Raw genomic sequence first — 26,850 nt, forward strand, 5'->3', positions numbered from 1 at the left:
GGCATTGATGGGTCCTGAGGCATGAGCAGTTGAGAACCACTGGTTTAGATACAGTCACATGTCGGTCTGTTCTTTGGCGAGACACTGAACCCCAGTTTGCTCTCACAGCTGCATCAGTGGTGTGTGAATGTGTGTGGATGCATATGAGTGGGATTAGTTAATACTGATGCGACTCAGCATCAGCCTTCGCCATCAGTGTGTGGATGTGGAGTAAATGGGTAAGTTTCATCTGCAGTGTTAAAAGCACTTTAGGGGCGCAGATGGCCTGGTGTTTTAAGGTGCGCCCAATGTACGTGGGTGGGCAGGGTTCAAATCCAGCTTGCAGCCCTTTCCTGCATGTCTCTCCCCAATCTCTCATCCCTGTTTCTAACTCTATCCACTTTTCTCCACTATCAATTAAAGGCACAAAAAGCCCAAAATTGATCTTGAAAAAAAGAAGCGCTTTGAATTGTCAGATGACCAGAAAAGGGCTGGACAAGCTCATGTTCACTTACCATCATGTAATTATCTTTAAAGTGATCGATTTCAGCTTTTTGGACTTTTATGCATTTATTTTAGAGAGGAGGACATTGCATGGAGTTGGAAACAGGGATGAGAGGGTGGTGGTGAGGGGGCATGTGGGAAAGGAGCCTTAGGCCTGACTTGAACCCACATACATGTGGGTGTGAGGTAACTGCAAGGCCGTCTGGGCCCAAATAGTTTAAATTCTATTGATAATTTCCCAACAGACGTTTGCATAAGCGATCCACAGAGTGTGTTACTCCTATTTAGGTCGGCCAATATTTGTATATGCAAAGCCTAGCACTAACCTTGAGGTCCAGGGGGTCCAGACCTCAGGTTGGGAACCAAAGCTTTAGATCAATCTACTATCTAGTAACAGGTAAAGAAGGAGCTGAGGAATCAGAAAAATATCTCCAATACAGTTTTTAGTGAATTAAGAATTTAGCAAATTATTATCTTTAAAATTATTATTATTATTTTTCTATTAAACTAGGCTGTAAACTGAGTGGTAACCTCCAGTGTTAAAAACTGAAACCAGTGCAGAATGGCAAAAAACTGCAGTTCTTCAAATGTCCACTTTAAGCTGGCTGCAAAAGTGAAGGAATTCTTATGAATCCCTGTATTAGAATTTTAAATTCTACAGAGATAAGCATGTTGACAACCTGGTAAATAAAACGGTTTTGGTCCTAGTCAATCAATGATAACAACCATCTTTTTTTATATTCCATGCTATAATACAAAAATTGTCTTTTAACACTGGGTTCTAATGGGGATTTCTTGTTTTGTTGTTGTTGTTGTTGTTTTGGGTTTTTTTGCAGCCAGCCTCCCTCCCTTGAGGAATGTCATTTTTTTGCACTTTTTAGTAGTTTCATTTTACATCACCCGGGGATATTTCAGTTTCCTTAATGTAAATGAAATGGTTTATTTTCATTAATTAAATGTTTTATTTCCTCATTAAAGATGGAAAAGAAACCCTTCTGTTTATTGCTCCATCTTCCGTTGGCCTTGGGTGGACTGACACCTCTGTAACAGCTCACAGTTCTGTGATTTATTAGAGTGAGATTGCCAGGGATTATTCAGGCTGTAAACAGATGTCTATGAGCTGACACAGGCTCCAACCATCCCGCTGTCTTTGTCCTTGTAAGGAGACTCCGGGTGTGTTTATCTGACTCAGTCACACCACAGGTAGAGGAAAAAATGAATCACAAATATGACTGAGACGCCAAATGAATGCTTTTAATAACCAGTGCTGTTTCATTTGTTTGAATAAGAAAATTAAGCATTGATGCTTGAGGACAGTTGTTGGTTTTCAGTTTGGCTTTTATAGTTCTTAACTGCTCTGAAATATGTTGCAAGCTTCTGCTGCTAGGACCTGTCAATGACTTCATTATCTCTGATGGTTGATACAAGCAGTGTTGACACATTGTCGACACAGAGACTTTCCCTGCATCAGTAGGTCAATGTAATAATGTTCTCCAGGTATCATCCACACTATTAAAGACAGGGAGACAGTGGTGACTCCAGGAAGTGATGCAGATGCTGTGACACACAGTTTTGTGTCTGCAGAGGATGCTCTGAACTCCTGCGACCTCAGCTAGAGTCCTGCGGCAGACAGTGTTGTGGACACAGTGGAGCAGTCGTGCCAGCATTTTTTTTAAGAAAACAAGGCCTCAACCACTGAGCAAGCTGGCACACCCAGCCAAGGAATACTTCTCTCTAATTAGACAGTGTGTATTCAGTGAGACCTGAATGAGAACAAGAAAGAGAAAGCCTGAGAAAGTGAATGCTTGTGACGCATGCTGTAATGCTTGTAGCCGTGTTTACGTTTCTCCATGGCAAAGGCTTTACATGCAGCAAAGTCAGATGTCGACTTTCTGTCCTCTAGTAAACATTTATAGTAAAACACTAGTCACACAAATCTTACCACCGTCTCTTCTTCCCTCTCTCAAATGCAGAAAAGACCCTCTCAAGTTCTCTTCCGCTGTCGTCTATGTGGCCGCAGCGGCTCATCATCATGAGTGTCTGATGCTGTGCGGTTACTTCATATAACTGAATGAGCTCTTTATTCATTCTCAACCTCAAACTCTGTTTTGGGAAGCATCCGTGACTCAGCACGCCTGCTGTCTCAGATCTCAGGGAACAAGATAAGTGTGTGTTAGGAGCTGAGTGAAACAGAGGCATGCAGACTGATGCTTTTGTGACTCATATTCATTTCATGCAGCAATGCAAATGAAGGGGCGACTTATTTAGTTTTGACATATCTGCCATAGTGCAGAGAAGTGATACGTATGTCAGGGGAGGTAAAGAGATATATGTTGCTGGTCAAAGCTTGCAGCCAAATGGAGGGGGAGTTGGGTACTCTATTATTAGCCATGCTAACAGAACTATGCTTTTTGGTCTGACCTAGGTTCAAACCATAAACACTAAAAATACAGTCAGTGGAGACCCAGACATCTCAACCTTTGTCCTTCGTATTGTTTACCATCATAATGATTCATAGACTTTACCAACTGTATGAATCATAAGCCCTATTCACATGGGATTGATATTGCCTAGGCATAAACGCACAGGACATCTGTGTTTTTAATTCTGTGTGAATCTACCATTTCTGTAATTTGGGTAGTAAAAATTCTGACCATATTTCAGCACACACAAAAGTCCACAGGTAACTAGTCTCATGTGAATCAATATCTCTGTATTTAGAGTGGTAGTGGGTTTTTGCAGTCTGTGTGGCTTTTTACGCTCTTTTTTTCCAATTGAAAAAATAACAGAGACTGCTTAGGGCATTGTTAACAAAGTTTTGACACCTACAGGTTATTTATAGTACTTTTCTTTCAGTTAATTTTCTACATACACACAACACTTTTGTTCCTCCTCCTACAGCTTCTCTTCACAACTAACTGATCTTATTTCAGTATTTTTAAGCCTTGCATTTCATGCATAACACAATTATATATATAAACTCACTGGTCACTTTATTAGTTACACCTGTCAAATGCTTGTTAACACAGATAGCTAATCAGCCAATCACATGGCAGCAAAACAATGCATCTGGTCACGAAGATGTGGTCAAGACAATTTTCTGAAGTTCAAATCGAGCATCAGAATGGGGAAGAAAGGGGATTTAAGGGGTTAGGTCAACTGACTTGTAGAGAGCAGGGCTGACCACGACCGCCAGCCGTCAGCCAAACAGCTGACTAGTCGTGACCCACTTTTTTCTGTACATTTTAGAAGCACTAACCTCCACTAAAACCATCACGATCATGAGAAATATGCCTGTCCATCTCTCTCAACCCCACCCATAATATGATTGTGGGGATGCAGAAGCTCTCATGCCTTTAGACCCCCCTGGCCAGTTTTCCCACTGGCTGACTACTTCATATGTCTGTGGAGAGACCCAACAGAGGCTATGTTTCTCCAAGTGGGCAGCCCGAGTGCTACCTAACCTTCCCTAAAAATGATGTTATTGTTGTTAAATTGGTGAACATCTTGTTTAAACACTTGAAAAAAGATTTATTTGATCAGATGAGCTTCTTTACATGCTTAAATTAGCACCACTTTGCTAAGATGTAAGTTTGCTTTTCAAGTCTTCTGCTGGAGCTGTTTGTGACTGTCTACCCAACTGGTTTCTCTGCTGTGATGAATCATTTATCTATTCTTGATAGTGGTATAAATTCAGAATGCTTTGCACAAATGTTTGTGGCATTAGCCCAGATTCGGGGTTTTCTTTGTATGTTTCCTTGCAGTCATTTGAACAAAAACAGTTTTGAATTGCTGTAAATTTTTGCCTGTGAAAATTCTGTAAACAGATTCCTCACTCCTCTTGAGACTGCACAAGGAATGAAGCCATTCACATGAAAGAATTCATGCTGCAGCACAGAGATACCCCACCCTTCTGGGTGTGTTAGAGCTCAAATGTCCCTCTGCAGTCACTCAAAAGCGCTTCATGAGTAATGTTTGCTGTGCTTGAAGAATGATGGGACTCCTTTCACCCTATAGTTTTTTATTGAGGCAGTGGGGCTGTAAAGATAAAAGGCTGCACATAGAAAAAGAGGGAGACAAAGGATTGAAAATAGGAGGGGGAGATGTGGGTGTGAAGCCACACTGTCAAGGGCATTTTGAAATAAGATATGGGGGTATTATCCCCACAAAAGTAGCATTAACCTGCTTGGTTGCCCACTGGAGACCGGCTTTAGCAGTAAGTGACCCACCTTTGTGCTCTGTGTTGCAGATGGGAGGAGGAGCTGTCCAAACGAGAGCAGCTGGAGTCCACGGTGGAGTCCCTGCAGCAGGTTTGGAAACATAAACATTATAATATATTCCACAAACATGCTAATGCACAGACATTGGAAACCCCGCCAAGGGTCGTTAACCACATGCAGACAAGAGGCACAAATAACATCGGAGGAAAACATGAGTGTGCACATATATTCTGAAAACTGCCAGAACAGCACGTGCATAAACATTTATATATAGCCCAATTCCTCGAGGTGTTTTATGGACTCAGCAGACCAGAGGCAGCTACAACCAGCAGGATGTGTGTCAGATTAGAAAAACCATATTACAAACCCATCAGGAAGAGTCTGTAGGCCTGAAAATAGAAACAAACATCAAATATCACCAGCAGGCTACCATTATGTTTCTATTCAGGAAATAGATGTAGAGGCAGAATCAATTTAAAGTGTCACACTCAGAGGCTGTTTCACAACAACATGCACCATCCAAGCGGCTGTGAGTGCCTCATCCAGCCGGCATCCTCTCCTATCTCTGCTTTTGCACGAATCGATCACTGACAGCACACGTGTTTGTCTTAGATTCTGGGTCAGCAAAACTCCAGATAGAGAGGTGGAGTGCCGTCCCCCTGAGGCTTTAACCTTTTAGAGCACACAGGCTAATGTTGGACGCAGTGTGTGAGCTGGAAACCTATTCAAAGGTTGTAAATTCAGCGCAAACAGCCATTTATTGTTAAACGCTCAGAGCCAAAAGGCTGATTTTATTCAAGGGCATAAGAAATATAAGTGTAATCTTTTTGTAGTCTTTATAAAAATTCTAGCTAGTACCTCCTGGGTTAGTAACCCCAGGTAGACTTCCTTTTAAACTGGCAAAACAATTATTAAGATTATCAAAGCTCTTTAAAGGTAAGATGTTCAGGGGGTCAGTAGGTAGCTTTATTAGGTTTTTAAATCACAGTTTGGTAATATAAAAAAATATTTTGGGAAAGAAAATTGTAGCTTTATATTTGCCAAAAACAGCAGTTCTCTTTGAGTTAAATCAGAAGACAGAGACTCTTCCCATATTTATATTAAGACAAACCTACAGCCCATTAAAAAGAAAAGCTGGTAAGCAGATAGTTTGTCCGATGCAAGCTTTTTCACCCTTCAAGCCTGCTGAAACAAGACACGTTAGTTGTATTTTTTGCAACAGAGCAGCTTGACTTTTACCTACTTGGGTATTTTTTTTTACAGCATTAAACAGCCAAACTATCTGCTTCCTATTTCAAATTTTCATGTATATTTAGCTTAACTCAGCCAAAATTATGCCAACCAAGGCCGCCCATAAGGAGGGGAAAATAGGGAAGGTTTTCTGGAGCCTAGGCTCATGAAGGTTAATAAAAATTGTCCTAAATGTCCTAAATTTGAGCAATACTAAACAAATATTACTTTTGATCTAGATCAACTGGTTGAGCCTCAGGACCAGTGTTAATTTTGGCAGCTATTTTTAATTTTAGTCTTCGTCTTTAGATGATATGTCCTTTAGTTTTAGTCACATTTTAGTCATTTCTACCCTTTACAGTTTAAGTCTAGTCGACATAAACTCTAAAACATTTTAGTCTACTTTTAGTCCATAAAAAGTCCTCACATTTTAGTCTGTACTTTTAGTCCAATCATTTATTCTCTTGCCTCAATCTGGTACCAAACCAATGTAGTGTGTTGCTCAGGACTTGCCACTACGTTCTTAATTAGAGCGGGGACTCACGTTTCAAAAAAATGTTCAACTACTCAAAATTATTGAATGAAAATATTTCAGATTAGACCTTAAATAAAACAAAACATATAACTAAACACAGGAAAGACATAACAAAATGCTTTAAAAACACACAATTAAAGAAGCCCTGAGATGCCTGAGTGCATGTATTGTATTTTCCTCCCTGAAATTTGGGCAATTTCTTAAGGAATTACCAATGGAAAAACAACCATTTCATCCCAAATAAGAGAGATAATAGGTCATAACCCTGAGAAAACATCCTTTAAGTACTTATTGTCATGGGGAAATGGAGTACAATCAAATGTATGGATGTGTTTTCATATATATTTCACATATTTTTTCCAGCCACACATTTACAACCCACTGAAAAAGCTCCATGACCCACGTTTGGGTCCTGACCCACTGTTTTTAAATGCAAACCCCATCATCTTAAAACAACTTGAGCCCTTTTTTAATGTCAACATCGAGCAGAGACCCGTTAAGCTCAACTCTTGGAATGTGTTTAGCTAAGCTAGTTAGGGCATTTCACCCTGATAATGACCTGTTAACAAACTCTCAAAGCTGATTGAAGCCTGGCCAAGGAGGTGAAAGTGTTCACTACTGATCCAGTGCTTGTCTTTGAGGGGCCCAGACATCTCTTTAGACAAACCTGCTGCCAGCTGTACTTACAGCCTAATTACTGTGCAGGTGGGAGTGTTGTAACACTCTTCTTATGTTGGCAAATGTGCTGAACAAAAATTACATCATGCAATTTAGTAAGAGAGGCTGAGGAATTAGCTTTTCAGTTTTTGACTCAGTCAGGGTCGCTGCTACTTTGTTTCAGATATTTTAGGCTAAATCAGCTTAACTCAAACTCATAAGTGAGGACACAAATCTTTTCCTGGCAACCATATAAAATAAAAACATTACTATAAGCTAGTAAGTTAGCTTTGCAGGTATTGTGGGGGTCTTTTTTTCTCCCTCCGAGAAAGCCAAGCTAGCTTCTTCCTTATTTCTGATCTCTTTGCTAACTTAAATAAAGTTAAATATACCTGCATTTTAACTTGCAGGTATCAATATTCATTTCCCCTGTATTGAAAAATGTAGAAGTAGTAGTAGTTGTCTCTAGTAAGTTAACTTTGCAAGTTTTTTGCCAAGCTAGCTGCTTCCTAATCCCAGTCTTTACGCTAACTTAGCTAAATTCAGCTAAATTCAGCTAAATACCTTCTCACTTTAGATCATTTTTGCTCTGTAAGGCAAGGCAAGTTTATTTGTACAGCACATTTCAGCAACAAGGCTATTCTTCACACAGGGCATCAAATTACAATGACAAAGGGAAAAGGAAACACAGTAGAAACATAAATAAATATCTGGAACTCACTCCCACCAGACATCTGGAACATTGACTCTCTCCTTCTCTTCACATTAAGACTCAAAACCCACCTGTTCAGGATTGCTTATTCGTCGTAATTTCTTTGTCCCATTTTATATTTTATATTGTGTCTGCTTTTATCTATTGCTTTTATTGTACTTGTTTTTATCTGTAAAGTGACCTTGAGTGTTCAGAAAGGCACTTATAAATAAAATGTATTATTATTATTATTATTATTATTAAATTAAAAAGTGATAACAACAGCAGATTAAACCCACAAAAGATAAAAACAAAGATCATAACATGATGTCTGTGGTGTACTTCTATTTATCTGTAACTTTTGCTAAGAGACGATGTATTAATGCCTTGTGTAAGATAGTAAAATACTCATTTTATCATTCTTGCATGTTGATTTAATTTACATGCTAGTTGTAAAAATTTGGAAAGGAAAGGTTTTAATCTCTTGGTACTACTCATAAAATGCTAAACATTAACCAAGCCAAACTCGTTACATTATAAAAGTCTTTTTAATTAGAAGGCTGTATCTGAATGCAACATGAGTCAGTCTTTTATCTACCTGAAAGTATTTATAACTATTCATCAGAGGTGTTTACTCCCATATGTAAATGATTGCAGAATTTTATAAACCCATCTCAGAACCATTATAAAGCAGATAGCGCTTACCGTGGTTACCTTTAGTATGATAGCATTGTTTGTGGGGGGTTTCACCTGTTTAATTGAAGGTTTATCTCTGTGTTATTCTCTCAGAGCGCCCAGGAGTCATCTGAGGTCCGGGCTGAGCTGAGCGAGAAGGTGGACCGGCTGAAGGCTGAGCTCGTGGTCTTTAAGAGTCTGATGAGTGATGTAAGTATTTGTTCAGAGCTCAGGGTTGACGTCACCATCACTTCCTCCAGTCTGACAAAGCTCTCAGCCCATTGAAAAAAGTGCTGTGTTAACTCCCATCCTTAAAGCAATCCAATGAGCTTTCCAGCTGTAGTGTTTGAGGAGTGAACAATTGCTTTCCTGTAACAGTCTGACAAAGCCACATTCAGACAGCTCTATGTAGTAAAACCTTCTCCAACTTCCTTACATTTCTGTAGTCAGGAAAAAAACATCTATAATGACCCAAATCCTTCAAGACAATCTTTCATTGAAATAGCTCAGATAGCAGCTGTAGATCAGGAGCTCTTCCTGTTCTATACAGTCCTGTATTGTTCCCCGGCAGGCCTGCTTCAGCGTGATATACAGCCGTAATATACTGCAGAGCGCTCAGTCACAGCTAGTGCTTGCTCAGGCATAAATATAGTCGAATGCTGTTGTTTATTTAGGCCTCTTTCATTGTTCTACACTGCTTATTTTTCCTTTGGCATATGCAGATTTCTTATATTATTTTCTGTGCTTGACTTCTTCCCTGATGTTTGACTCCAGAGACGGGTGAGTGACGTAGATAGAAGTGGTAGATCTCTTGTAAATGTTTGTTTTAGTTTAGTGGGTAGACATCCTGTATTTTGAGATGTGCTCTAGTTGTGGTGACTCTATTGTCATTGCTCATTATAAAATCCTCCCGCTGATTAAACATTTACTGTTGTTAATTTAGAAAGAACAAATATGCTCATATTTCCATCTTGTATGACTGGGATCTCCTCTGAAAAACATTGTCCAAACAGAATATCGTTATGTAAATTTATGAAATAACTACTTAGAAGTTTGAGGGAACTGTATTGATTGATGTCTTGTGTTAATCGACTAATAGTAATTAAATTAAAAATTAAATTCGCATTCATATTAATGCATTTCCAAGTTTCAGACAAAACAAAATACACATGCAAACCACTGGGCGCCTTAAACCACTAGGCCTCCTGCGACCCTAGAATTATAATTTTAAACATTTTTAAAAATTATTTGAGGCCCAAAATACTGGTCCAAGGCTCCATCTAAATGACAACGCAGCCACCGCCACAGTGCTCTTTACTCAGTTTTTTTGACCACATGGCTTGTTTTCTCTCTGATATGCATTGCCTTCTATAGAGAAATGTGTACCTTTCCAAATCATGTCCAGTCAATTTAATTTACTACAGGTAGACTCCAATCAAGGTGTAGAAACATCCCAGCAATGATAAGAGAAATTAGAGCCACCTGAGCAAACTTTAAAGTGTTTTTGCAAAGGGTCTGAAATAGGGGTGTGAGAAAAAATCCATACAGTATAGTATCGCAATATTTTGTCTGTATATATATATAGTATCGTATTGTCCTCCAATTATTGATTTTTTAAAAATTAATTGCTAATATGAACTGAAGTCTATGACAGTGGAAAAATAAAATCAATTGTTTGGACAATTGTTTGTCCAGTGAGGTCGGCAGAGGTGACAGTCATAGAGCAGGAGAAAGTTAGTACAACAAACATGGCAGCACCAGGGGTAGGAGGGCACGAATGAGATAGACATGACACATGAGGTTTACAAGAAGTGCTACATGAAAATAAAACACTGCAGATATATGACAAACATGAGGGCAAGGCTAATGCTAAATCAGCTAAGCAGTTGAGAAAATGGTATGATGAAATGTTTAAAATTGCAATAATATCAAAATCGTAACCCAAGTATCGCGATAATATCGTATCGTGGGGCCACTAGTGATTCCCACCCCTAGTCTCAATACTTATGTCAGTGTGATATTTCAGTTTTCTATCTTAATTCATTTGCAAAAAAATATTTAATATTTAATCAACTGTAGCATCAGAACAAAAGTGCAACATGACAAAATTGGAAAAATAAATAGAGGGGGGTCTGAAAACTTCCTGGAAGCACTGAAAATGTATCTGCCAGGGGGCACTTAACCAGAACAATAAATAAAGATGACAAATAGAGACATTAATGCCTTTTAGAGTTATCAGTATTTGGAGTAGATGCCATTAAAAATGGTAGAAATTATACTATAATTATAATAAAGTTTCTCATGAGTGTGTTTTGATTTTGGTGCCCCCTGTGGACAAAAAGGTTTATTACCTCTTTTTAGCATCTATTAAGAACTTTTTTCATGGATAAGGTGATAAAAGGCACTTCCTGCCATCAATTTGTCTGCCACCGGCTTATAATAATATGTAAAAATAATACCTAATTATAATAACAATTTAGAAATAAATTATAGTGGTGCTGATTGTCTAGTTTGCTTTTCAAGCACATAAAGACACATCAGAATTAATTTCAGTCTGTTTCATTAGAAGTTCAAAACTCATCACAGGAGCTTTAATTTGAAATTTCTTGTGAAGATTTCTATGGATAAACTGGTATGATAATCTCTATCTCTGACTTCCTGCCTGTTTCCTATAACCTCACTGCTCTGAAAGTGTGTAATATGACCATAAATCTATCTATTGATGGATGTTAACCTCAGCCCTTCCACTGTGAAGTTCATGTTCTGTATGTGATCCCAGTGTAAGAAGGTGTCTCCATTACACATGTCCATTAAACCATATTTCCTTACCTGTGCAGGAAATGTCCGACCTGGACACACAGATCCAGGAAAAGGCCCGGCGGGTGGACATGGACATCTGCAGGCGAATCGACATCACAGCCAAACTGTGTGACGTGGCTCAGCAACGCAACTCTGAGGACATGTCCAAGATGTTCAACGTCAGCCCGGCCAGATCGCTGCCAGAGAGGGTGGGTTTCATCTGCTGCCTCACTGTTTGTCAGTAACAGCAGCAGAAAAAATATGAATTCTTGTGTGAATGAGCCAGTCAGCACTCTGCGCATGAAACCAGAGCTGCTGTGGGTGACTGTGAGTATACTCTCTCTCTCTCCAGCTGATCATGTACTGAGTGACCCCTCTGAAGGAACAGCAGTGCATGGCAGAGTTTGTGAAATGCACACAAACAAAAATGTATAAACATACACATGGAGACTTACATATGCGTGCACACATAAACATGCAGTGAAGTGAAAAACTGATGTGGTCGCTCTTTGCTGCACACAAGGTTATCACATTGCGCCAACAGTGCTGGCTAAAGACCAAAAATAAATCCGATGGAAGACGCCGGTAGCTTTGCCTGGCCTATATGTTGTTCTACAGCATGTCTCTCCTTCCAGTGCTATTTCCTGTATTTATAGTATCCATAAAAGATGATCTACAAATAAATATCCCATCTTTAGACTTGTTTATGTAGCAGGTAATGAGTATAGAAAGTACAAATGCTTTTTCACACCTAAGAGAAAGAGGGCTCATTAGGTTAGAAATAGAGCTGTGCTATTATCTGCAATTTCATCATCGTCCCCTTATGAGTATTTTCAAAAGACTCATGTCTGAATCACAGTTATGATGAGAAAGTACACCCAGGGCTGCTCTCACTCAGCATGTACATTATACCTGTTGGATGGAGGTTTTATTATGATGGACACGCTACACCGCCAGATAAAGCCCAGGCTAGCTTCAAATTTGCTAGGAGTAATTGGCACCAACTGAGTGGTTAAAAAATGTATTTATACAATACAAACCGAATGGAGGCATTTTATTGTCAACTAAAGGAAATTTGTCTTGGCGTCACTGCTGCATTCCACAGCTGCAACCACAACAACAACCCACAAGTATGCAAACAAGTCATATTTACACGGAATAGAAAAACCACAATATTTATTTTATTTGTGATATTTAATATAACAATATTTATGCACATGACCCAATTTGCACAAGATTTGCATTGAGATAAAAACAGAGGTGAGAAAAGTACAAGAATATTGTATCCAAGTAAAAGTACAGTAACTTTGTTTTAATTTTAAGTAATTGGCAGTGAAAGTACTGGTCTACAAGTCTACCTTAATAAAAGTTAAAAAGTAATTAATTTTAAGTTTACTCAAAGTGCAGAGCACTGAGTTGCTACTTCTAAAACCTGAAGGGATTTTAAAGTTAAAGCAAATCTTTCATTAATGTGTAACAACATCAAATCAAAAAGAAGAAGCATATCCAACCAGGTTGTTTTCATAAAGGCACACCTTTATGAAAAGTTGAGATGATTTTCTATGTATTATGGAGTCGTGCTAATGCTGTGTAAGGACGAGCATTGAAATCCAGTCAGACCTATCCGATACCACCGGACCAAGTTACAACACAGATACTGATACTTCATTTTGATACCAGTTACACTGGTTTCCTTTTCTTATCCCAGGCATCTTATGAAGATATTTCTGCAAATCATTTACAATAATTAAACAGCTTTTATTCTCCAGCTTACTTTTCACACTTTTTTCTCAGAAGTATCAATTTAGACACCAGTACCGTATAAAAAGCACCGGTATCAGAAAATACCCAATCCATAATCAACCCTAATGCTATATGCTACTGACTTTGTGAATTAAAGGCTAAACTACAGGCTAATTTTATGTCATTGACAGAAAGTTTGGACCTCTTGGTTTTGACGTTTAGTTTTCTTTTTTTGCCAGTAATGGATGCTTTTTAAAAAATAGTTACCCCAAAACACATTCAAGTAAAAGTAAAATTACCTATTATAGAAAATGCTAGGATAGTACGCAAAAAAGCAACTCAAATACAGTAAAATGAGTAAATGTAATTAGTTGATTTTCATCCCTGGATGATAAAAATGATAAATTACAATGAGAAAAAGTTAAAATGCAGTAAGGGAAAAAGATAGGCAAAAAAGTGGTCATGTCAGTTGACTGAAAAATGTATCCAGTCAATTAAATAGTAAATGTGATTAACTAATCACAGTGAATTACAAATGTCGATAATTGAAAACGATGCATGACAGGTAGATTTGATAATAATGGTAACAAAACAATCAGAAAGGACGTGTTTCTGAATCCTCATCAAAATTTTTAATAGCATTTGAAACAGAAGAGGTGGAGACAGAAGGCAGGTTGCACACTTCATTCTAGGATGTTAATCTGTAGAATATGGATTTTATCTTTGAAGTTATAAAAATTAAGAGCTAAGCAAAGTTTTATGTGTCCAACCTAAGTAAAGAAGCAACTTTAGCCAGTTGTGGGATGGCATCAGAGTGCGATTAATCCCCATATATCTTTTAATCGCATTTTTTTTTACTTTTGATTATTTAATCAAAATGAATCGACTAGCACCATCATAAAGGAAAAAACAAAGAAATCAGAAAATTTTTATAAAAGAGGGAAATTAAAAACACAGGGGTTGAGCTTAATTCTTACAAATTTACTTCTTACTGTGAAATTATCATCTATGTAACAAGTTACCTTTGCTGCAGTGTTAGATAATTTTACTCCTCACACGTTCTGGTTCTGGTTTTATTTTTTTTTTATCGTAATAAATTAAATAAGATGATGATGTTTCTAATTAACCTTTATACAGCAAGTAATTGGAAAAAAAAATCCTTTTGTCAAGTTTGCCCTAAGATAGACAGCAATCTGGTTAATATGATTTGGATCATAAAAAAATGCATGAACAGCAAGAAAAATGATTTTTAATGGAGGTTTCAAAAAGAATAAAGTAAATTTGTCATCAAAGCCAACATCTATTTCATCTTTGAATTTCATTATCATGGCTGCATTTGGCATGGATGAAGGGGCCATGTTGAGGCTCCTCATTCCTGATTCTGGTGTTTGGTGCATGTTTACCCTACACTCGCTACATTTTCTTTGTAGCTTAGTCAGATTAAATGAAGGCCCCCAAAATTAAGGTTTTGCCTTTGTAACGTGTTTAAACTGGTGTGCATTTCACAGGGCGCTGTGGCATGCTGCAAAAGGAAAGAGCGTAAAGCCGTGTCAGATGAGGAGAGTTCAGAGATGGATGCAGAGCCCAGCTCCACAGAGGAGGAGGTTCCCGGATCACTTAACATCACGGATGAAATGAAACGCATGCTCAACCAGCTGTAAGCAACACATGATCAGTCACGCACAGAAACTGATCCTCTTTGCTTTGACTAAACATGCTCTGCAGTTACACTTTACCTTTACTGAACTGTTCCTTTCCCTGCAGTGTTGTTGTCATGGAGCTGCTCTGTTTCTTCATCTCCCTCTAGTGTGTATGTGGAGAACTGCAGTGAATATTTTGTGTGCTGATTCAGCAGAACTCAGCAGCTGTTTATACTGTGATCTCAATTTTCTTGGATGTTTGAAAACATTTAGGATTTTTTCTATCCCTAACCCTAACATGTCATAGAGACAGTCTTCTGCATGTGGCTTTAAGTGTTGTCTCGCTATTGTTTCCCATAACTCTTTAGCTTCTGTTTGTCTTCAGTGTATCTTCCTCTGTGCTTGTGACCTCTGCTGAACCTGGTAGCTGTTATACCTGTCCTTCCTCTCCTCCCTGTCTCTCTTCTTCTTTCCCACCTTGTCCTACACAGAAGTTGTTCAGATAACTCCTTTGTTGCCAGGCGCGAGACGTTCGAAATCGACGACGACTGCGACAGTCTGACATGGGAGGAGAATGAGGAGACTCTGCTGCTGTGGGAGGACTTCACCAACTACAACATGCCGTACACCATCGCTGCAACAACCTGCACCAACACCGGGCCCTGTGACAGCAATGCTGAGGCCGCTGATCCAGTAAGTCCTGGAGTGAAGGCTCTCTGCTCAGTGTACCGTTTTTAAACTCATACGTGTGGATCAGTGCTACGTGTGCTGTGTCAGACTGCCTCATGCATGATGAATGAAGTCTCTGTCTGCTCTCTAAGGACTCCCAGGATGGAAGTCTTGGCAGCCTCATTGATGAAACGGAGTCACTATTTAAGACCAGAGAGCAGGAGTACCAAGAGACCATCGGACAGATCGAGGTACACAATTTGTGTGTTGACATGTTTTTTAACCAATTTACAGTCTTTATATCTGACGAAGATTTTCTGTTTAGTTTAATTTCAAAATGTTGTCTTTTAAAACATTTTACAAGCAACTTATTGGTATCTTTTTAAAATCACACTTTGCATTAAAAAGTTTTAAAAAACTGAACAGTAGTTAAGCAAACATATTAAAGAAGCTAGACATGAATCCATTATAAATATTGGACATTTTTTTATCCTCATCATAGACCAGCATTATTGTTAAGTTGTAGATTGTAGGTGATGTTAACACTGGCAGAAAGCATCGTCAAAATTATTTGCGCTCATGTTACTGGCCATTTAACTTAAATTCACAGCTACTTAACATTAAAACATTCTGATCGTCAGATAGTTAAACTGCCAGTGCAGCCAGAGTCAAATTCAAAGAAATTTTGTTTCCTAATTAACCTTTGGTTTAAGAAACTCAATGAAAAACACTCCAGAATTACGCGTGAATGTCTTGAGTTTCACTTGCAGATGCCCCAAGCATTTTGAAACCCTATCAAAATGTAGTTTTTACAACTTCATCCCATGTCCGCAATCACTGCAGGGCATTTTAAATCTGTTAATTTCTGTAAAACTGTAAATATTAACTGCCAAACATCAGTTTCTTACCTAAAAATTTCAACTAAGGTCTAAGACATGATATATATTATCAAGCTTAAATACCAACACTTCTGTATAATTTCAAAGTTCTAGCGACAAAAGGAGTCATGTTTTTTTGGTTAGAAAACCAGAAAAATATGCCTTCTGCTCAAGATCAAGGATGCTTTTGTCAGCTGCTGTGGTCTTTAATTTTAATTTAGTGAAGAAAAAGAACCCAAAAGTCTGTAAAACCTCTCCACGGCTGCTGTGAAGTTTCAGACATTTAGAGTGGAGTGGAAATGGGATCTTCTTTCAAGGGTGAAGCCAAAAGTCACAGTCAAACATGACATGATAAAAAGAGATTATTTAATTACTGGATTATTGCTTTTATTTTCACTTCACAAACATGTTGATCACTAAATATTTTAATGCTTAATGATTCAAGGGTAATACATTTTCATTACTTCAATTTTTATCATCACTTTTTGTTACTTCCACGACTGAGGTCCTCTTTCCTGATGATGAATACAAATGTTGTGTTAATGATTAATTAGGAATGAAAAACTTTGTTGAAAAAATTATTCTCACTTCATTATTCAATTCACATGTTTTTTATCACCTCCACTTTTATCATTTAGTTTTTGTTCATTTCACCCTTTACAAACTTAGCCCAGGTGAAAGTTTGCCAAACTGAAAGTAGCCCGGTCATGGTTGATATGATGAGGCGTTCTTTGGTCAGTGGACCAATCAGAAAGCTAACAAAGGTTCAATTATAAACTAATTATCTTCCTTTTGCCTACCTTAATCCCAGTGGTGACCCTGTACTAACATTTTGCAAACATTTTGACCAGTGGCAATGCAAAGCCTCGCTTCACACTTCAAGGTCTTTGGGACTAATGTTCTTCCTTTGCTGTGAATGACATATGTTAAGAATGCTTTGAGGAATATTTTTAAGTCTTTGCTTAAATGTCCACTCTGGCATTTCAAACACATTGAAACACCATCATAATAACAATTTTGTTGTTTTCAATAACTAAGTAGTTTTTATTATTATTTTGAACCTTTTCGTGTCTTTAATTAGAGGACAGGACAGTAGAAAGAGCAGGAGGTAGAAGAATTGTGCTGATATGTAGCATTTGGCCGAGGGTTGTTGAACCAGGGGTTGCAGGTATAAGGGTTGTAGCCTCTGTTCATGGGATATGCATATTTAGCCCTGAGATAAACTGGGCCTTAAAATTTAACTGGCTTGAATGCCATAGCCTTGATTTAATAGTGGATGTCTTTTTGTTTCATTTACATACACATTTTTTTAAATGCTGGAAGTATATAATTGTTTTTTTCATCATAATATTTTCTTTCCAATATTATAAAAAGTTGTTCCTATTTAATAGAGCAGTGTCATAATTTATTGTGATAGCCCAAGCAGGGAGTTATTCTGAGACAAGAGTGCATACAACGTATAAATAAAGCCATTAGCTAGATTTTATAGCATAGTCCTACTTGACATTTGTCCTCTAGTCTCTTACGTCTCACTCTTGTCCCTTTCTACTAGATGGAGTTGGCCACAGCAAAGAGCGACATGAACCGACATCTGCATGAATACATGGAGATGTGCAGCATGAAGAGAGGCCTGGACGTGCAAATGGAGACGTGTCGGCGGATGATTAAAGGTGGCAGGAACTCTCCGTCTTTTAGCTCTGTGGCCAGCAGCGACTCAGGGAACACAGACGAGATCCAGGATGAGATTTCGGACAAGGATGCAGACGCTGAAGTCCCTGTTAGTTGATGGCTGTTTGGCCTCACTTTGTCCCTTCTCCTCTTGAACGCCCATCGTCGTCACAAGGGTCTAAAAAGTAAAAGAGCTCCACCCTCCCCGAGAGGTGAAACAGTCTGAATGTGGATGGGCGACCGGTTGAAGTTCTGATGGTCATGCTCACTGATGCAGGCCCAGAACTGGTGCTTTTATACCTTTTCTGTTGTTTAAAAAAAGGTGGGGGGGCTTTTTTGCTTCAGTAAGAGAGAGAGTGAGATAGGGTCTGAGCTGTGCTCTCTTCCTCACTGCTGCCTCACTGATCCTCGTCCAGAGCTTCACATCATTTCACGGGAGAGAAAAATATTTTCAACTCGGCTGAGAAACACTTTGTACAAATTCTTACCTTAATGATGTCCTTTTTGGTAAAGGAATTAAAATAGTACATATTGTGCTCCATATAATAATACACCTGTCATTTTGCTTTACTTCTACATATTTGATTTGAACGAGAGTCTGTGGTCCTCAGCTGGAACACGGTGTTGTTTGTGTTTGCATCCAAATTAAAGTGCTAAGGTTTTAAGTGTCTCCTGCCAGAGAGACAAAGCAAGTGGTGGAGACAGATGGTGTTGGAGTTCTGGAGGTTTCTGAGGGAACTCTGCAGAGTTGCCAAAGTTGACGGAGGAAAGGAGCACAGCCTTTTGATGCATCAGTGCACTACTCAAGTTCTATGCAATTCAGCTGGCCTTATTTTATGGACTGGCTTTCACCCCTCCTCGTTTCTCTCTAAACAAATAGCCTTTCAAGCAAAGCAGGTGTTTTCTACGTATCATTTTAAGAACTATTCGTGTGTTTGAGTGTGGGATATGTTGGGTTTATGGGACTTTTTTTTGTATATTAAAAGTAAAACTGGAACAGTGTCCCCTCATTAAGGGATTTCTAATGTATGTTTTGTATGACTGTAATCTTTAAAATTTGCTTGACATGCTTCTCTTTTGTACATAATTATGTTCTTTATTCCTGCAATTTAATTGTACAAAAATTAAGACTTTAATTTAAAAGGCTGCAATCTAATAGTTTTTATAAATAATGAAATTTGTGTTACAAAAGCCAAACATTGCCCTCTTACATCTAAAGAAAAACCAAAGGACACATTTTCAAAAGCTTCTCTTTCACATGATCTTTCTAGATTGAAATCTTCTCTTATTTTGGTACCTTGTTATCATGTGATTTTATTTTGTGCAGACCTGCGGAGGGGACTCTGTTCCAGAAACACTTCCTGCTTTGTCTCTTCATAAACGGGGCTCAAAGTATCAGATTGTACATAGAGGGCTGAAGGCATGTCATCTTAAACCCCAGAGGCCTTTTCTGTTCTGTGTTTTGCAACAAACTGAGACGTCTCACAATTTCAGTGCTCTCACTGGAAAAAGCCTAAAAGCTGGAGGACGCATGGGGACAGAAGTGATCTTTTTATCGCCTCTTTGTATCATAATGTATGTACGGTTTGCTGGATCAAAGATTAAGTGCTACTTCGATCTTGAAGTTTTACAGAAGCCTAATGTTAAAAAATAAAACAGGCCTTTTGTTATTTCAGCATGTTTGTGTAGAGAAAAAGAGCTGTGGGTGTTTTTTATAACATTATTTTTTTAACTAAATAGCTGCAACGCAAATACGCACCATGTTTTTAACCCTAAGTGTTGATCATAATCAAACATTAATTGTATTTCCAGCAGAAAATATATTTTTCACTGTCTTTTAATCATTATATGTTAACTACGAATATTGTTTTGTTTTTTTTTTGCCATAATTTGCTATTATTTTATTTTGCAGAACTATTAAACTTATTTCCAGAAGTTTTGGTCTCTTATTGACCATATCTGATCACCCATGATAACAAAAACTAACAGATAACTTTAGACAAGAGTGAGGTGTACTCTTACTCACTGACAGACTTTATATGATTTTATGTCTGTGTTGATGTAAAACCAGCCTGATAAGAAACAAAGAGCCATTCTTTTATTGGTACTGTACTTTGTATTGACGACATCAAATGCTTTTTTATTGATTTTACGGCTGTGACAGAAAGAAACAGCAGGACTAATAACACATTTCGCTGTTTACCCTTAAGATCCTTTGACTTCCTTAAAGCCTACGACAGTCTGACCATCATACCAACCAGCCAACCAAAGCAAGAGCATACAGAAACATGTCAGAGGTTACAGTTACTCCAATACTGAGACCAATAACAACAGTCATTTTTCCTCTCCCAAACAGCAATCTGCATAGAAATATTAAATATAATGGCTAAGAGATTAGCCATAGTCATAACACCGAACTCTAAATAGAGTTGGTATTCTTCTCTTCCTTTTTCAAATGTACTACATCTGCCACTTGTTCTTGTCTTTAGAGCAGCAAAGCTGATTTCAAGTAAATTAAACATAAAACATTGTGGTGTGAGCAGAGTTTGATAAACAGGAATCAGATTTTCCCATCCCACACTTATTTTAAGGCTTTGTTTCCTTTGATGATCAAAACTAGGGGATGTAATGATCCACTGATTATCAGGGCCAATACCAGGCATTAGACTGATTAAGTGTATCAGCATTTTACTCTACAGATTGCCAATGCAATTAAGTGAACATGTCCTGCTTTGGCTCTACTGCAAGGTTTGTCATCCCATCTGGCTCTGTCTTTACCGTCCACAGTCTCACCTAATGTCCCACCAACAACACACATAATCAACACACAGTGAGTGTACGGCATCACTTCCTGATTTCCTCATGTTACATGTTGCTCTCGCGCTAACAGAGCTAGTGATACATTTTACTTATCAGTCTCATAATAAGACTTATAATTGGTATCTAAATTATCCATGAAAAACTAAAACTGATTGATGATACCTTAAAATTAGGGCTGTCAAAAGATCAAAATTTTAATTGATCACAGAATTTCTGTAGTTAATCGCAATTAACTCCATCCTTTTTATTGCATTTTAATATTCTACTGTTCTGCATTTTAAAACAGTTTTAGTGTCATTTTGGATTTTCTACTGTCTTAAACTAAGGACAGTTAACTTCCTGTTTGGATACAGACCTGCTCTTAGAGGTAGATCAAATATTATAACATGAACTTAACCGAGGAAAAAGGAATTTGTTACGGATTTAAAAAATGAAATAGCAGATCATTTAAAAGGTTTAAATGACTTTTGGCTTGTCCACTGAGCTTTCTGTGAGTTTTTAAAGTGAAATGAGACATTAAGGAGCATTGGTGGATTATTTAACATCACTGTGACTGCATGGAAACTGAATTAACCACAGTGTGTTGAAAGGGAAAATAAAGCATTAATCTTGATAAAATAAATGAGTACACTTGTTTTAGATCCTGATTAATTGTAATTAACTCGATTAATCTTGACAGCCCTACTCAAAAAAATGTATACAATTATGGAAAATTTCAACCAATCTGACAAATACATATATTGTCATCAAGAAGGTGTTATCAGCTTAATTAAATGATAAAGTCTATTTCTAAAAGAAAACAATTGTTTTATTAATATCCCTACAACCTCAAAATCAAAACAGTATTACTTTAATTTAAAGAAAACAAAGATAAATTGTTTTTTTCATATTAATTGTTTGAGAATTTAAAAAATATATTTATAAACTGGCATATCCTATTCCACTGTAAAAATTGGAAAACTTTAAAATTTAGCTTAAATTATATTGTGAACCTCGTATCTTTATACAAACATAAAAGGAGTTAAATGTATCATTACATCTCTCCTCGAAACAGAGAAAACACAATAAAGGCAGTCACTACTAAACAAGAGCCGCCATATCCTACAAGTACAGGGTAGACACGATGTTCAAAATATTATCATATCTATTATTGTGCTGGTTTCAGTACTTGGTTCTGGCTAATACTTAAGGTATAAGACCTGGGAAGCATCAGGACATCCTTAAAATCAAGCCTTGAATCCTCACAACTGGAACATCTCATCAGACATGCTCTAATTTCCAACAGTCCACTCAATAAAACTGTAGAAAATACTTCCTTAATGAATGTAGCTCGATTGGAGGCCTACTCTAAAGACCTTACTCATGAAAGCTTCCCTACAATACATAAATGTAGCCGTTTAAATCCAGGGATAAATGTGTGCTGTTAATTATCGGAGACCTTGGTATTTTTCGCTTCATTAAACGGGTTCTTACTTAAACCAACCCTTCGGTGTGTGACTTCTATCTATATTAATGAGGTCCTGGTGGATGTGAGAGTGTTTCCTACTAAAAAGGTTTTATATGACTGGTTTTTATCAGTGTCCACTGGGATTATGTAGTTTATTTAATTGTGGTGTCAACATACAGTTTTACATGTTTGCTGTTACATGCCTTTATTATGTTTTATGTATAAACATGGCAGAAGAGAGACGGTGCAGCAATACTTGTGGCCATATTTGGGTTAAATCTACTGAGCTGTATTACAGGAAGCATCCTGTTCAGTTTAATTTTAATGGTTCATTTGTCTGCTTTAATTTAAGGCTTTTTTCTCTTGAAGGTTTGCAATTTGTGTTTAAACTATGGATGTGGGTCTGGGGAAGACTGTTTAAAGAATAATGAATGTACTCTATTGTTACTGGGGGAAATGAAATAAAATGGTGAATTGGATAAAAATCAAGGCTTACTGGCTTCTTAATTTCATTTTTCTCCAAAGACCATAATCCTATTATCTCCACTTATGTGTAATAGGATTATGCTAATAATAAACAAATAAATCAATATTTTCCTGCCACTTATGTCACTTCTCTAACTTCCTGTTGCTATTAAATGTGCTTTATGAAGAAAGGTTTTCAGTAATTCTAGAGGACAGTTGATTTTTTTTATATTGCCTTAGATATGGAGTAAAAATGTATTATCAAAAGCAATACAGTGTCATGCAATACATGTGCATTCACAGCTACAATTGTTCAATGACAACATGACCCCTAAACCCAGTTGTGCTCTTTTTCTTCACCCTCCACCAGTCGATAACTAAGACCAAAGAGCAACCACAGTCAGGACATCTCCAGGGTTGTAAAGTAGTGCTGTTTGCAGGAATACTGCCTAATTGGTCCCACAACCCCTCAGGAAGCCTGGACAGTGAGCTCCAGCACCTCGGAGCCACCCCCTCTGGGCTAGCTCTCATTGCTCACCATACCAATTTAACTGTGGGTTGATGGAATTTCATCCCCACTGGATATTCTACAGTCAACTGTAAGTGATATTAGTAGAAAGTGGAAGCGTTAAGGAACAACAGCAACCCAGCCCCGAAGCAGAAGACAATGACAAATCACAGAGCTGAGTAAACAACCGGAAAGGTGCGTGGTGCATTATAGTCACCAAGGCTCTGCTGACTCCATAGCTGAGGAGTGAACTTCAGCTCGCATTAATGTAAGCACAAGAACTATGTGGCAGGAGCTACATGGGATGGGTTTCCATGGCCCAGCAGCTGCATGTAGGCCTCACATCACCAAATCCAATAGCAAGCATTAGATGTAGGGGTGCAAAGCACACCGACACTCGACTGTGGAGCTGTAGAAATGAGCTCTGTGGAGTGACAAAGTCAGTAGTCTTTGGGCTAGGGCCTTTATCTCCAGTTAAGGGCAATCTTAATGTTTCAGCATACCAAGACATTTTGGACAATAATATGCTTCAAGCTTTGTGACAACAGTTTGGGTAAGACCCTTTTCTGCTCCAACATGACAGTGCCCCAGTGCACAAAGCAAGGAATATAAAGACATGGTGTGATGAGTTTGACGTGGAGGACATTAACTGGCCTGCACAGAACCCTGACCTCTACTCCACTGAGCAGCTTTGGGATGAACTGGAATGGAGATTGTGAGCCAAGTCTTCTCCAACATCAGTACCTGACCTCATAAATGCTCTACAGAAAGAATGGGCACAGAAGCACTCCAAAATCTTGTAGAAACCATGTTCTTCTTACATCTAATAAGCTGTGGCTTATTCAGTCAAATCAGTTTTACAAACTTACTTCATTACATCTGGGTAGCTTGTGAATACCTGCATTATTTGTTCATCATATTTTCTATACAGGTGAATCTGAAATCCAACCAGATTAAAACATCACACAAGTACAGTGAAAAATGACTTTTTTTGCCTTTGGGATTAAATTTAGAATATTTGAACTACATGGACGAACCAAAAGGACAAACCCAGGTAGAGTCTGGAGGCTATTGTACAATTGTACAGTGCTTAAGAATAAATAAGTCAGTAACTTTCTCCTACTCGGGTGAGAAACGCAATACGCTAGTGCTATCTTATTATGCTAATAACAGAGCTAAGAGTAAGGTGTTGCTAATGGCAACGGTTCCAACGTAATTTATATCGCGTTTGTTGCTCTGTTGTTTCACCTGTTGTTTGCTCGTCTGTAGCGTTTCCGGTAGCACGCACACAGGGATTTTTTTTCCCTCTCGTTTCCAGCAATGAAACGTTAATGTGCCAAATCTAAACTTTGATTCATCACTGTTAATCATGATTCATACCCCGTATTTTACTCTGACTGGACAGAGTCGCGCAATGCGGCAAACAAGAGGCAAGTCCAGACATGACAGGGCAACACGCGCTGATGTTCCCCTACCAAAATAAAAGCCTCAACATGTGGAGACAGAGGGAGGTAATGTCCAGACATCACGTCACGGATTAGATAAAAGCATAAGCTTTTTTAGAGCCCTTTTAAAGTGTGTTGCAGAGTACCCCCAAATTTCATATCAGCAACTCATGAAATGTGTTTTCCTCACCGAAACTTTAGGAATTTCTTAGTTTTATTTTTTTTATCACGTTGAATAATGTGTAGTAATGATCCATTATACCTCAAACACAACATGTTTTGCATATGCCATATCATACCTATAGCACCTCAACCAACAACAAACCCCAGGCCTGATACTTTGCAGACATGTCATTTACCATCAGTTGTGGAATTATTCACTTTAGTAAAAATAGTTCTTTCAGAGTGAAGAGATGCCATGTTTAAATGTAAAAGTTATGCATACTGACCTTTGTTTATTGATGGTATTGACAACAAAACATGGCTCATTGATGTGTGGAGTTTCCAGTTATACTAGCTTCAAAATAATGTACAAATAATCATTTTATAACAACAGCTGTCAAACTGAAAGCTTTTGTAAAATCAGCATAGAGTGCCTATAAAAAGTATTCACCCCCTATGATGTTTTACCCTTTCATTGATTTTATAAATCAGTCATGGTCAATGTAATCTGGCTTTTTTTGTCAAAAACCCCTCTTTAATGTCAAATTGAAAATAGATTTATACAAGGTAATGTCAGTTAAACAAAAATATTTAAGATACAATCTGTGATAACAAATATTCACCCATTTTAAAGTGACTGACCAAATATAAAAGAGATCCAGCCAACTGGTGGCTGTAGTTTCATACTTAGTGAAATGAAGATCGCCTGAGCGTAGTGAATGTGTCTCAGATGATTGAAGTATAAAGCCGCCTGTGTCTGGATGGTCCTGTCACTGGTTAATCAGTATTCCTGGCTACCATTACACCATGAAGACAAAAAAAAAAACACTCCAAGCAACTCAGAGAAAAGGTTATTGAAAAGTATAAGTTAGGGGATGGACACAACAAATGTCCAAGGCACTGTACATCCCGGGGGTTCAGCTAAATCCATCACCAAGAAATGGAAGGAATATGGCACATGTGTATCTCTGCCTAGATCAGGCCAACCTCACAAACTGAGTGACAATGTTAGAAGGAGACTAAAAGGCCACCAAGACACCTATGACTACTCTAAAGGAGCTACAAGCTTCAGCAGCTGAGATAGGAGAGACTCTGCATACAACAAATACTGCCTAGGTTCTTCAACAGTCAAAGCTTTATGAGAGAGTGATTTTGAATTGTGACTGCATGCTTGCAAACGAATCTACATGTTACAATGCATTGGAGCTGAGCAACCCTGAAGGTCTGATCCTAAAATTGTCCCTGGTGAAAGCCATAAGTGCATCAAATTACTCACATTTTTCTACAGGACACATTTAAAATACCTGACTGATAATATTTTCCCCTCTATGGGATAGACAAAACCTGACACGCCTGATGTCAGTGAAACACATCCATCTGGGAAAGCTTTAATAGGAAATGTTTGAGAAAAGGCGGAAGCTTTGAAAAAAACCAGAGTGTGATTGGATGAACATTCTGTCCGTCACATCTCTACAGGCCAATCAGAGAAACAAAACATGTGACGTAGCTGCTATCAAGCTGAGCGTGCGCAGCTACTGAGGAATAACGTGGTGACTATAGACATGTAGGTACTCGACTTTGGTCATTTTTGAAAAGAAAACAACTCACTGCTGTTCTTTGTTCGTCTTCTAACAAAGAAATGTTGTTGAGTTCTGATAAAACTGGTGCTTTAGCAGCATCCACGCTAAACTCTTCCTCCATAACTGCACCAGCTTTTGCTGCTGCTTGTTTTGACTTTGCTGCGCCTGAAAGTACTGCCCCTCGTCGCTGATTGGTCCTGTCACTTTCTAACCGGGCCCAAACGGTTCAGATGGGAGCTTTGCAAGATGGATTTGCCAGTGAGAAACAAGGAAACAGGCGTATCCATCTGCTTTGCAAGGTTAGGATTGACAGTGATCAGAAACATTTTTGTAAATATAAATGATGGAGATCAGTTGCACCTCTAGCTCCAGCCCCTGACAACCTGGAAAGGTACTGATCATAGATCTCTGTTTGTGATCCTATTTGCTAATATTTTTTTCTACTTGACCCTGTTCCCATTAGATGTCAGATTCTAAATTACATTTTTATGTTGTTTCATAAGATTTGTTGAAAGTAAGTTGTGAAACGTTGTGT

General features: G+C 38.1%; 1 protein-coding gene across 2 annotated transcripts in view; it reads left to right on the top strand.

Moving 5' to 3' along the window:
• Window positions 1–22,634, top strand: part of iffo2b (intermediate filament family orphan 2b) — a 54,815-nt gene extending 32,181 nt beyond the window's left edge. The window contains exons 2-8 of one of the 2 annotated variants that reach the window (XM_041783670.1): window positions 4,733–4,793; window positions 8,606–8,701; window positions 11,329–11,499; window positions 14,542–14,690; window positions 15,165–15,366; window positions 15,495–15,593; window positions 17,773–22,634. In XM_041783670.1, coding sequence (XP_041639604.1) covers window positions 4,733–4,793; window positions 8,606–8,701; window positions 11,329–11,499; window positions 14,542–14,690; window positions 15,165–15,366; window positions 15,495–15,593; window positions 17,773–18,006 — 1,012 coding nt within the window. In that variant the 3' untranslated portion in view covers window positions 18,007–22,634. The remainder of the gene's footprint in view (window positions 1–4,732; window positions 4,794–8,605; window positions 8,702–11,328; window positions 11,500–14,541; window positions 14,691–15,164; window positions 15,367–15,494; window positions 15,594–17,772) is intronic. The other variant, XM_041783671.1, reaches the window with a different exon arrangement.
• Window positions 22,635–26,850: the final 4,216 nt, after the last annotated feature.

The sequence above is a fragment of the Cheilinus undulatus genome, linkage group 3 (genome assembly GCF_018320785.1).
Source record: "Cheilinus undulatus linkage group 3, ASM1832078v1, whole genome shotgun sequence".
Lineage (NCBI taxonomy): Eukaryota > Metazoa > Chordata > Actinopteri > Labriformes > Labridae > Cheilinus > Cheilinus undulatus.